General features: G+C 40.0%; 1 protein-coding gene across 1 annotated transcript in view; it reads left to right on the forward strand.

The window, feature by feature from the left end:
- The first annotated feature begins 12,599 nt into the window (after positions 1-12,599).
- The window catches only part of unc5a (unc-5 netrin receptor A), a 224,078-nt gene continuing 223,712 nt past the window's right edge, over positions 12,600-12,965 (forward strand). The window contains exon 1 of the mRNA XM_053323557.1: positions 12,600-12,658. Coding sequence (XP_053179532.1) covers positions 12,600-12,658 — 59 coding nt within the window. The remainder of the gene's footprint in view (positions 12,659-12,965) is intronic.

Raw genomic sequence — 12,965 nt, forward strand, 5'->3', positions numbered from 1 at the left:
GACAGTACACATTTCTTCATATGTGAAATAAACCTTGAGTACCCTTCTTTTTTAAAATTGCAATATTTATGCCTGCAAATAATCATTCACCATGAATTCAATGTAACAAGGATTTCTAGTGCACTCTGCCTTCACTGGATTCTCACAAAATCTGTGGATGCCAAGCAAAGACATTGCCAAGATGTCACACATTTCCTTAAACATGTTGAAGCAGCTTTTGAAGTCTGCCTTTGATGACCTTAATATCTATATATGTGAAAATCTTACACTTGAAATGTGTCATGGCAGATAATAATTCACCATGTATATATGTCCTGAAGGCTGAGCCAGAACACTGTAGTGAAAATAAAAGCATCTGTAGTTTTTATACAGATGTGAGGGTTGCTAAGAAAGTTGCACTAGAGAATTAATTTGATGTAGGATTTTCGTGGCTTCACTGTTTCGGGGGTGTTTTCAACAAATTCAGATGTCTTTAACCTTGTGCTGTGACAGGACTGTGCTGTGATCATCCCAAAGTACACTGAGTACACAGTTATCTATCTATCTTTCACAAGCAGGAACCACACTACAACAATATGTCATTTAATGGTGTAATGGATATTCAGGGGTTACTGCATGTTGATAGAAGGAAGATTTCATGTGTTAGTCTGGGAGGATGTAGTGTAGTCTAGGTGAAGGGAGACTCAGTGATGGGTCTATCTATCTATCTATCTATCTATATATCTATCTATCTATCTATCTATCTATCTATCTATCTATCTATCTATCTATCTATCTATCTAATAGTACTTGTCACAGTATTCAATTTCTGAAGTTAGTATGAAGGAAATTATTGTACTTTTGTGTGCATTGATTTATTGTACAGCAGGAAATTGGGCAATATGTCAGCTAATGGGTGTTTTTTAGTATAGCTTTTTTTTAGATATACAAACTTTTGTGAGTATACCTATTTTTCTCACATTGCCCTTGGACCTCTTCAGATGGTCTCAGTCATAAAATGCATCACTTGCAAAATTTAATTTGAGCGGACTTTATTGTCCCCGTCAGTCAGATGTCATTTCCCAGATTAATGAGGTTTAATAGCAGCACATACTGTACACAGCTCATTTAACAGGCTAAAGATGACCAACTATTTAAAACAGATTTTATATTATAGTAATCAGATTTGTTGCAGAAAGATGATCATGTTATAAGGTCACCATAACAGTGGGTTCAACATTATCTGTAAATCCACTAGCACTTAACAAAGCTAGATACAGACCCTGTGAATCTTTTACTATTCACACAACTCTGATCAAACAGTCCTCAAAATCACACCCCTTCCCAGAGTCTGAACTATAATGTGTTTGAATGTAATATTCACAGACAGCTCGGCGACTAATTCGATATACAGGACCTCATCCACTGTACAGCACATCATCCTCACTCAAACACTTCCAGACGGAAAGCCAATACATCAGCCACAGCATTGTGTAAAGCCTAGGATAGAGTTTTGTGCCATATGTAACAGTGGTTCTTACGTAGCCTGCTGGGCATATTAATCCAGATTTTAAATGTGACTGTACCATCAATTTCAGTTTGTTCCTATACTACGTGAGTGGGATAATGTTATAATCGGAAATTCTGAGGCAGGTTACTGCACTCCTGTGTCATCCAAAAAAGTCTGTATTGTATTTGTGTTGGTGACAATGAAATGAAGTTTTTTTTATCATTAAATTACTTTTCCTGAGCTTCAGGAGAAAAAAAAGATCTCTTGTCAAAGTTTATGGATGATGTAGGTCTGCCCCTAAACACTTCGCTCTTAGAGACTGAGGATAATCTCCTAGGTTTTGTTGTTGAAACTGGGTGGACACAATTAGAGTTTTGAAAATCCTGCATTGCAGAACCAGTCTTTAGGACAGCCCTTCATTTTAGGGCAGTGACATGCAGTTCACCACCATTTAGAGATCCCCAGGCTATGAGATTATGATGGAAACACTTCATAAATGGTGGCCAAATTAATTCTATAATGTCACCACAACAAAAATAATTAATTTCTCCGTCTGATCCAAATATAACATATATATTATTATTATTAAACATGCATAAATGACTTTGGGGGAAGTGTCTTTTTTCCCCCTCCAGTATCTGCTTAAAATTAAATGAGGCTCATTATATTGACACATTGATTAGTGACCTACATTATATAAGTCAGGCGATGTGATGCACCATTTCAGGCTGAGAACCTGTAAATTAGCAGCCAGCAACATCTGGAAGAAGATTTTCCTCCCTATTCCCTCAACTTATTTTAACAACTAAGATTTTTGTTTTTTAAAAAGAACCAGCCAATCTTTCTCACCTTTCTTCCCTCAGAAAAAAATATTGTCTGTCCTTACGGGATGAGCTATTTTCAAAGGAATGCCATCACATCTGTCATATTCACCTTTCATGAGAGCCAGCTTGAGCTGGTTTATAAACTGCACTGAAGCAGCAGCATGAGAGGAGACTGACGCACCTCTCCATCACCTCTCCACCCGCTCCCAAAAAGGAGTGATATTAATTAAATTCTGGATGAGACTAAGGCTTAGGACATAAAGGGCTGCTGTTAGCATTTTTCTAGCCCATTGATTCCTTGTTGCACATTATGGCCCCCTGAACCCTCATAAATCAATTTATACCCTATTGTCCTTTTCAGAGGGCTCTCTTCACTGTTGGCTCTAACATGGCCGAGGTGACAATAATCTATTGTTTCAGTTTAAAGCTCAGTGCTGCACCTCAGACCCATGGCCACAGAGGCCAGCAGAATGTATGTGCTGCCTGTAGGGTGCCGGGCGGATAGTGAGCTGTGGCTGACCCACAAGGGCTGAGCTCTGCAACATAGGGAATCCATCTTTGTCTTTGTGAGGGATATACATATTGTACCATGAACTTAGAATACACCACAGAACTTGAACAGCTTACAGTACCTGTCTAAATGGATTATAAAGAACAGGTGAGAGGGAGAAATTCAATCAATAAATCCTCAGATAAATGTATTAAGTCTTAAATTAAAAGTGATTCTCTACTCTGTGCTTCTGGCATTGTTGGAGTATGGATCAAAATTGAAAAACAGAAACACTTAAATGCATCATTTTTCTGTCTACTGCACTTTTAGTTTTTCATGATTGTAGCTTTAAGAATCCCCTGAGGTATCTGTTTGGTTGGATTACATTTTTTTTCCTATTTGGTTTTTAAAAAGGTTCTTCAGGACTGGAAATTAAACTCACATAGCTGTGAATACAAATGTCACATTTATTCATTTAAAAACTGAACAAACCACGTACAAAATTGCTCAATAACAGATATCAGGTAATATGGAAAAACTCATTAACTGGCCAAAGTAGTTTGGGGGAATTAGTTATTTTGTCGTTGTTTTAATTGTGTTGATATATTTTTTGCTATGCATATGATGTTACAGTGGGGAGAACAAGTATTGGATACACTGCCGATTTTGTAGGTTTCCCCACTTACAAAGCATGTCTGTAATTTTTATCATATAGGTACTCTTCAACTGTGAGAGACGGAATCTAAAACAAAAATCCAGAAAATCACATTGTATGATTTTTAAGTAATTAATTTGCATTGTATTGCATGACATAAGTATTTGATACATCAGAAAAACAGAACTTAATATTTGGTACAGAAACCTTTGTTTGCAATTACAGAGATCAGACATTTCCTGTAGTTCTTGACCAGGTTTGCACACACTGCAGCACGGATTTTGGCCTACTCCTCCATACAGATCTTCTCCAGATCCTTCAGGTTTCGGGGCTGTTGCTGGCCAATACAGACTTTAAGCTCCCTCTAAAGATTTTCTATTGGGTTCAGGTCTGGAGACTGGCTAGGCCACTCCAGGACCTTGAAATGCTTCTTACGGAGCCACTCCTTAGTTGCCCTGGCTGTGTGTCTCGGGTCGTTGTCATGCTGGAAGACCCAGCCACGACCCATCTTCAATGCTCTTACTGAGGGAAGGAGGTTGTTGGCCAAGATCTCGCGATACATGGCCCCATCCATCCTCCCCTCAATACGGTGCAGTCGTTCTGTCCCCTTTGCAGAAAAGCATCCCCAAAGAATGATGTTTCCACCTCGATGCTTCACAGTTGGGATGGTGTTCTTGGGGTTGTACTCATCCTTCTTCTTCCTCCAAACACGGCAAGTGGAGTTTAGACCAAAAAGCTCTATTTTGGTCTCATCAGACCACATGACCTTCTCCCATTCCTCCTCTGGATCATCCAGATGGTCATTAGCAAACTTCAGACGGGCCTGGACATGCGCTGGCTTGAGCAGGGGGACCTTGCGTGCGCTGCAGGATTTTAATCCATGACGGCGTAGTGTGTTACTAATTGTTTTCTTTGAGACTGTGGTCCCAGCTCTCTTCAGGTCATTGACCAGGTCCTGCTGTGTAGTTCTGGACTGATCCCTCACCTTCCTCATGATCATTGATGCCCCACGAGGTGAGATCTTACATTGAGCACCAGAACGAGGGAGATTGACTGTCATCTTGAACTTCTTCCATTTTCTAATAATTGCGCCAACAGTTGTTGCCTTCTCAGCAAGCTGCTTGCCTATTGTCCTGTAGCCCATCCCAGCCTTGTGCAGGTCTACAATTTTATCCCTGATGTCTTTACACAGCTCTCTAGTCTTGGCCACTGTGGAGAGGTTGGAGTCTGTTTGATTGAGTGTGTGGACAGGGGTCTTTTATACAGGTAACGAGTTCAAACAGGTGTAGTTAATACAGGTAATGAGTGGAGAACAGAAGGACTTCTTAAAGAAAAACTGGTCTGTGAGAGCCGGAATTCTTACTGGTTAGTAGGTGATCAAATACTTATGTCATGCAATAAAATGCAAATTAATTATTTAAAAATCATACAATGTGATTTTCTGGATTTTTGTTTTTTACAGACCTCTACAAGTGGGAAAACCTGCAAAATCGGCAGTGTATCAAATACTTGTTCTCCCCACTGTATATGATGCATTATTTTCTCACGTTTATAAAACCAAACTGTTTCACTGAAAGTAGCCAAGAGAGGTTACCTGCATACAGTCATTTCCAATTAATATTCTTCACTGTCACTGTGATTAAATCCCTGTTTAGGACTGTTATAGCAGAGGATTTTGTTTAGTTGAGAACCACAGAAAGGTTGCTGTGTTACAGACTGTGACCAGAGAGGTGAACATAGGAGAAAAACCAACAAAAGAGAAACAAAAGTCTTTTCTCTCAGCTGAATTGCTTACAGCTAGGTTGCACTCAGACTCCATATGGATTCCAAATGGTCAGTAGACTGACATTAAGTAGACCAGTGAAGCAGCTAGTTAGACACCAGAGCTTAGCCTGAGATCATTATACAACACAACTCAGCTGCAACAGCCACATACTGTACTTGTCTTCTTTATGGTCATTGAGACATACAACAGGTGTTCTCTGATGGCTGCCCTGATAGTTATTCATCATTGGTCTTTTAAGCAGAGTAAAATGGATTTATAAAGCACTTCAAACACAACAGGTTTGATTAAAACTTGCCTGTCAGACATGTAACACACTGTGTATGTGCACTGAATGAAGTATGGTTTGTTCATGCAAGCAGGGGGGCTACTTCAAATATCAGCTCACCAAACCATAGCAAGGATGGGAGCTGTCAGAAGCCTCTCTGGACATATTTCCATGCTGATTCTTCATCTGTTCGCCAAATTTGAACATAATAATAGTCTTTGATCAACCAGTGCATAATTTCATTTGGAGAGTCCTTTTACATCCAAAAACATTTTTTGCAGCTTTCGCTTTCCACTTCAATGGTCTGTTAAAACAGGTAGTCTTCCCATCTATTTTTTCATTCACTCATCTTCAGTTTATAAGTAATGATCTAAAATGTAGAGCCTGTGGCACAGAAGGCAGGCCACCTCAATGACATTCAGCAGCTTTGAAAAAATGGGAGCCTTTTACCTGGAAATGAGCACTTAATTGAGGTCTTGTGCGAAAAGCACCATCCACTGTTCAAAGTGTGCCTATGAGAGCACTGGCTGCTCCATTCTACTTTCCTCACATGCCTAATGCATGCTGTGCAGTTCCATCTCTTGACGACAGTTACTGTGGTTGGTTGGCTCTTTAACTTGCAAAGGTGTCACGGCCGCGAGATATTGGTGTGGGAAGGTGCCACTCAGCACTGAGAGGTCAGACTGAGCCAACAGTTGCCTGACAACAGCCTGTGGGCACAGCTGTAGGCTCTCTTCTAAAGGTCACCCTGTCCCGACCATGCACCCCATCAAACTCCATCACTGAAGACTGTGCCATAAAATGACGTGTGAAGTTGCCCTTTTTAAAAAAAATTTAAACCAACCTACATAGTAATTAACCATGTCCTAAAAATTCTCCATTTGTGCCACGTCCTGCTTGAAAACAATGCTATTTGTAACACTATTGTGTGCTGGTGTATTTTAGATACTTCCATCTATAAGAAGACAAAACTAGACAAAAAGTGATGTTGCATATCCTCAGTGTAGCTGCAGTGGGCTTTCAAAGGTTGCTTTTTATTTTTGAGCTCTCTGCCACATCAACAGAAGTTTGGACATCAGTCTCTTGGGTAAAGGCTATTGTCCGAATTCACCATCTTTCAGTTGTGTTCAACGGTCATATCAGAAAAAATCCATAACAGAAGTGCAGTAGATACCAATTTTGCCACCATCAGCAGCTACACCAGGTCAGGATGCAGCAGTCACTTCCATCCATGGCTCTTTTCGTTATTTACCCAACAGGGCATAGCACTGTAGCTTTATTCTCCCTTCAAAAGTTTTTTTGTGTTAGGAGTGGAAGAATTACTGTTATAAACTATTTCTATGTCTATTTCTGTCTCAGCAGTGCATTCAGTATACAGCAAAACAGTCTTGTCCAGTGGGGGTTGTCAGAAAGCACTGAGGAAAATATAGAGAGGTAGAGGTACCCAAAGATGATGCTGACAGCATGTTAAGGGGACAGAGGTCAACAGAAAAGCACATTACAACACTAAATATCTACTGGAGAGGAGTGGACATTAGAGATTCATAATGTCCAACACTGTAAAAGGAGCAGAGGGACCCTTTACAGATTAGCTTGCCACCCGTAAGACACAGCTCTGACTATGACATACTATAGTGTAACACCAGCATGACGTTCTCAATGGACCGCAAGGTATGCAGACCTTCTGGGGAAATGATGCCTCACTCGGTGTCGATATGGATGATTTACTGCTCACGGGGCACAATAAACCAAATATAAGTACTAAATACCAAATAATGAAAACAGACAGGTCAGGCTGTTACATGGCCTAACATCACTGACTCAACCGGACAGTCAATGGGCAGCAAAGCACCTGACAGTTTGTGAATAAATGTATCTGAAACACTAAGACAAACTAGAATTTCTTCAGTATAAATGATTTGTAAAAACAAGACTACAAAACCCTTCTAATGTCCCCTAGAGGCTGCAATGTTCTTTAAATGTGACAATATGAATGTGTTTGATGTTAAAAATGAAGAAGAAAAAGAAGAAGAAGAAGACATATTGACTGTGTTGTCAGGCATACTAGTAACGTTAAAAATGTACTTTTTGACATTTAGGGTGACACTGGAACAGGTATAGATAGATATAGATCATCTTCAGGGGACAATGACTATTCATAATAAATGTAATGGCAAACCATCCAGCCTATCTTGAGAACTGACAATATAACCAGAGCCTTAAAAGCCAATGGAGTGTCCAAAATGGAAAGGGTTTATCCTCTGGTGTTCAGTAAATCCATCAGGGCTATTTACCCACTTTAAAATTGTGTTTCGATTGTGGCAAAATGTTGTTGTTACTTATCTAAGGTAACCACAACCTTGGTTATAAACAACTCTTGGACCATGAATATCTATACTATGATAATCTGGCCAGCTTGTGTCGAAGCGTCTGCTCTGGGACAAAATGATGGTTGAACAGACAGACTGATATCATCTCCATTTGGCCCTGCTGCCCGTTGTCATAGGAACATATTAGTTTGTCCAGGGCAGAGATAATTTACTCCTGCACTCATATACTTTAGATAGTAATGTGTGATAGTGTGTCATAATTTAGAACCAAACCTCTATTTTTGTTTTATCACTCTTTATCACTGCTTAACTTTGACACTGACCAAATCATTCTACTACTGATACATAACAGCAGTGGATGTATTATTTTTAATCATTAAGAAAGCTGCCTTCTGGAAAAGGTTTATTGCTGCCATTACACCTGCATGAGATTCATTTGCGTGCTAAAGGTCACAGAAACATCCTTTTGGCACAAAAATTCAATTTTTCATTTGTTGTAAGTATGCGGGAGAAAAAGGAAATTACTTAAAACCCTGGAAGCTCTTTTGGTCTTATCAATTCAAGCATTTATATATCACATTATATACTTAAAATGTGATGAATGGGAGTGCATTTTTAATTTACCCCAGTGTACAGTATATTCATCATTGCAGGTAAAATGCAGATTGCAGATATTCAGTTTGAAATTATACAGAAGATCCTGTTGGTCCTATTTTAGCAACAACCTCTTAACGTTTCCTTGATATTGATTTCACATTGATTTCTACCATAAGGATGAAAATGTGTTTTTCCATTAGCATTATTTCTTGAAAAAATAGATTTTCCTAAACAACGTGTCCATCTGAGTGCATATGCTCCCTGCTGTTGTCACAATCCTGAGGATGTTTCACATAAAAGCAATTTCTATTTCAGGCATCCTAGGAGTCGAGCTAATATGAACAGCTGGAGAGAAAGACAGCGTGAGGAAAGGACACAAGGTTAAGCAGATAATGTGCTCGCAATACCGAGTTGTCATCCATTGCTATTCCACTGTTGTTCTTTTGTTTGTTTTAAGTTTTCTAATGAGCCTTTTCATTCCCAGGCAATTTCCGCACTCTGCGGTGCTGTCGGCGGCGGTCACTGTTCAGGTCGAGGCTAAGATCACAGTGGCCAAGGGCACGTCCGCCCGCCTGTGACTCCACTGTCAGCACTAATGCATTCAGGGCAGAGCTACATGCTTTTTCAGGTGTGTCACAGGCTGCTTTGTCAGCAGATTGTAATCAAATCCAATCTGGTATTAAAAGACGATCTTGACACCTGACTCTATCAAGAGAAAACTTGGAAAGTTAGTGTGTGTAATGTGATTGTAGACAAGTCCTCGACGATCTTTCTGCCTTTGGTCACCTTATAAAACTTAATATGGATTGCACACTAAAAGATTCAGCCTTTTTTTTGAGTGGAGTCAATATGATTCTTTGATCTGCACCGCATTATAGTGAGCATGCTGTGTGAATTGTTGATGCATGATTTCCACTGTTGGTTGGATGTGAATAAAATATTTGTCATAGCACCGAACATCCCCCACTTCGTGCTGAACAAAGTAAATGCTTCAGTCAACATATGTATATCTTCAAGGGACACTTCGCTCCTGATTTGGCAACCTGTCTTTATACATATTCCCACATCGACTTCTCACTTAAAAAGCACTTCATGCGACTGCATGTGTAACTAGCCTTAAATCTCAGTCACTACTCAGCAAGGAAATGGTAAGCATTCATCTATGCCTTCACTCATGTATTCATCCAGATGCGCAGTGTCACCTTAAAGTGAGAAACTGAATTCAGAAAAAAATCAATATGATAAACTGCTACTTGTTTTGTCCCTAAATTGTTTCAGTTTGGAAATCGATACAAGAGCCAGAGCCATTCATCACCGTTTGAGAGAAGTGGGCGCCCCTCGGGAAAATATTAGGGCCTCCATGCGGAGCAGAAAAAATGAAAATGCAATGGGTGTTAGTGTGAAGTGGGTGAAAGGTAGGTAAGCTGATGGCAGGCAGGGAAAGAAATAAGGAATAAAGACAAAGAAAATAAATACAGGGTGCAGAGACGGACAGAAGGAGGAAAAAACAGTGGGAAAAGGAAAACATTCAGCATGCTTCTTTCTCTCCATCCTCTCCCTCGCTTTCTTTCAGAACGATGGATGATGTGTGCAAGGGTTAATCAGACTCTGACAGACACAATAAAGAATAACCTTCCCAGTGTGGGGCCTGCTCAAATTAATACAGTGCAGAAGGCGACATCTGAGCTAGGGTCATTAGGGGCCTCTGACAGCGTCATTAAGTCAATGGGCAGATTATAGCGGTTACATGTGACAAACTGCTGATGTGGACTCTGCCATGTTCCTCAGTTGACCTTTGGTGAGCATCATCATGAGTCTGTAAAATGGGAGGGAAGGTAAAATAAAAATTGAAGGGTCTCTGCAAGTGGGTATTATGACAACAGTGCACCATTGTCTTTTGTTGTGACTATTGTGTTGTCAGTTTTCTGTTGGTTTAGTTTTTGGCTTATTACTGCTCTACAAATATGCAGAGGATAATTTAGGATGCCAGATTCCACTTAAAATGTTGCTGGGTGTGTTTTGTCTAATAAATGACGTTGTGAATCAAGTATCAGATTGGCATTAAAGACCTATGAAAGTGCTTATGGCGCCATCTAAGACATTCAAATGGCATATTACATTTGCATCCATTACAGGTTGAGATGCTATAAAATTATATTTTACTGCCTTCCTGATTGTCTTCACAAAAGAAATGTTAAATCTCAGATGGTTAAAGAGAGAGAAGTTAATTTAGGGAAACTGTGATTTGAATTTAAATCAACTGTAAACGAGTACAATGTACTTTGAAAGGAAAGTATGACCTTTTGTTTTGGTGTTAATTAGAAGAACTTTTGACAACTAATGCCAAGCAATATTGCACAGGCTGCACAAATGTTTTGCTTGCTTCTTTTTGTTCAGCATCTACTTCTAATTTAGTGGGATATCATTATTTATCCCTTTTGCATATATGTTACAAAAACTGTAAATTATTTCTGCAGTGACAAACTGATAAAGTTCAACCAAGTGATTTAATTCCCGTGAAAAATGCAATCTCATTCTTTGGAGAAGTTATATTCATACTCTGAGAAACTCAAATTAATTAGATGTTGTGGTGTTTACAATCTTAGGTTAGGTTATCTTTATTGTCCGACTAGGAAAAAAGGACAACATCAATGACACATCAACACAATAAATCAAGTAAGGGAAGGAAATGGAAATTCATACAGATGTGTAGGAGTGCAGGGTGTAAGGGTTGTAAAAAGAATGCAGAGTGCTATTTGCCATTAAGCATATGTATAGCACTTGGGATGAAGAAGACAGTTCTGCAAACGTTTACCCTGAAACAATGGCCTGAGGGCAATAGCGTTTCAGATTTTGGTTTCTAAAGCAAACAGTAATCCAAAAGGTTAAAACAGATTCAATTAAACTTCTGTGAAAATCATCTCAGAAGAAACCTTAAAAGAGTTTTCTCAGTAAAAAGGTCTTCGGTGGATCTTTTTGAAGGAGCATCAAAATGGGGTTAGAAACACAGTTTGTTATCAAGAACAATGTCAATGTATATGTATGTCAATGTCAGCATCTTTTACTGTATGACAGATAGCTGTGGGCTAGGTTTGTGAAATCAGTGATCATGTCTTTCATTTGTGACAAATATTAGATGGAGGGAAGACTCCTCACACCGAGCCACAAAGTCATCCACCTCTGGCCCATGACCTTGTTCCTCACCTCATGACTAACAATAACAGAGTCATCAGCAAACTATAAGATATGTCTATTTGTACAGTTGCTGCAATTGTCATTATTGTACCAGATGTCAAGAAAGGGCTGTTGGATGAGGTGAGCTGGTTGGGGAGAGCACTGTTAACACACACTGTAACCTATTGGTTAAAAATTCAATAATCTGACCAATCAGTTTAGGATGGAGTTTGTTTTGTGTTTAGTTTTTTGGGGCTTTTTTGCCTTTAGTGTGTTAGTAGGTGGAAGGGAGGCCAACAGGAAACAGGAAGAGAGAGAAAGGGATGACTTGCAGCATAGGTCAGTCTCGGCTACCAAGGCACTCTAGGATGGGGTTTAAAATGACAGAGGGGTCTCTCTGCAAGCAGAAATGGCTAGATGGTATTGAATGCTGAAGAGATATCAATAACTAAGAGTCTGGCATGAGACTTGAGACCTCCAAATGCTGGTAGAGAATGTTTAACACTGTAACACACTAATTCCACCGGATCCTGATCCGCTCTGGAACAACTGTGCTGCGTTCCGGCTCTATCCTCCGCCGTCCGTCAACACCCACCGCCTCGCACCGGCAGGCGGCAGGAGCCGTGAGGACCCACGAGATCTCCTGAATTCACAGATAATCGCGGGGAATGTACTTTCTATATAGATAACCACAAAACCAACACACGCTGACCTGTTGATCTGCCTTGTCGTTTTCAAGGTATAGTGCTGAGAAATATGATCCGCAGTGAACACGGTGTATTTTATTTTGAAAACTGGACGATTTTATTTTGTATTTGTGCTCGACTTCCTGTCCTGCACAATCTGCTCTGTGCTGAATTGCTGTGCCGTGAATCTGGCAAAAATAGAAGCTCTGCGTATGTCCTCCGGAGGCCTCCGGACTGCCGGAGCTGTTCCACAGCCATGACAGAGCCGTTCCGCAGCCGGTGGAAGTACACACATTGACTAGAATGGAAACGGATCAGATCCGCCACCGTGCCGGAGTGGAGACGGACCACAGACGCATCCGGTAAAATTTAGGGGTAACAGTTACAAATTGTAATGGATCAGTCACCTACATTAAAACCTCATTCTTCATAAGCTCCTCAAAATATTTCACAACTAAAGAAGTCATAGCTACTGCCCTGAAAATCATTTAATACTTAAGGAGTTTTACTTGTGGCTACAGGAACGATAATGGAGTGTTTCCAAAGCTTCGGGACCTTCAGCAGTTTAAGAAATTGTGTTAAAGTATTCTGAAAGAGCAGAATACAGAGCTGGTCTGCACTAGTTTTCACCTGGCCACAGATGTTGTCAAGTCCTGAGCTCTTAGTCTT

The sequence above is a fragment of the Scomber japonicus genome, chromosome 8 (genome assembly GCF_027409825.1).
Source record: "Scomber japonicus isolate fScoJap1 chromosome 8, fScoJap1.pri, whole genome shotgun sequence".
Lineage (NCBI taxonomy): Eukaryota > Metazoa > Chordata > Actinopteri > Scombriformes > Scombridae > Scomber > Scomber japonicus.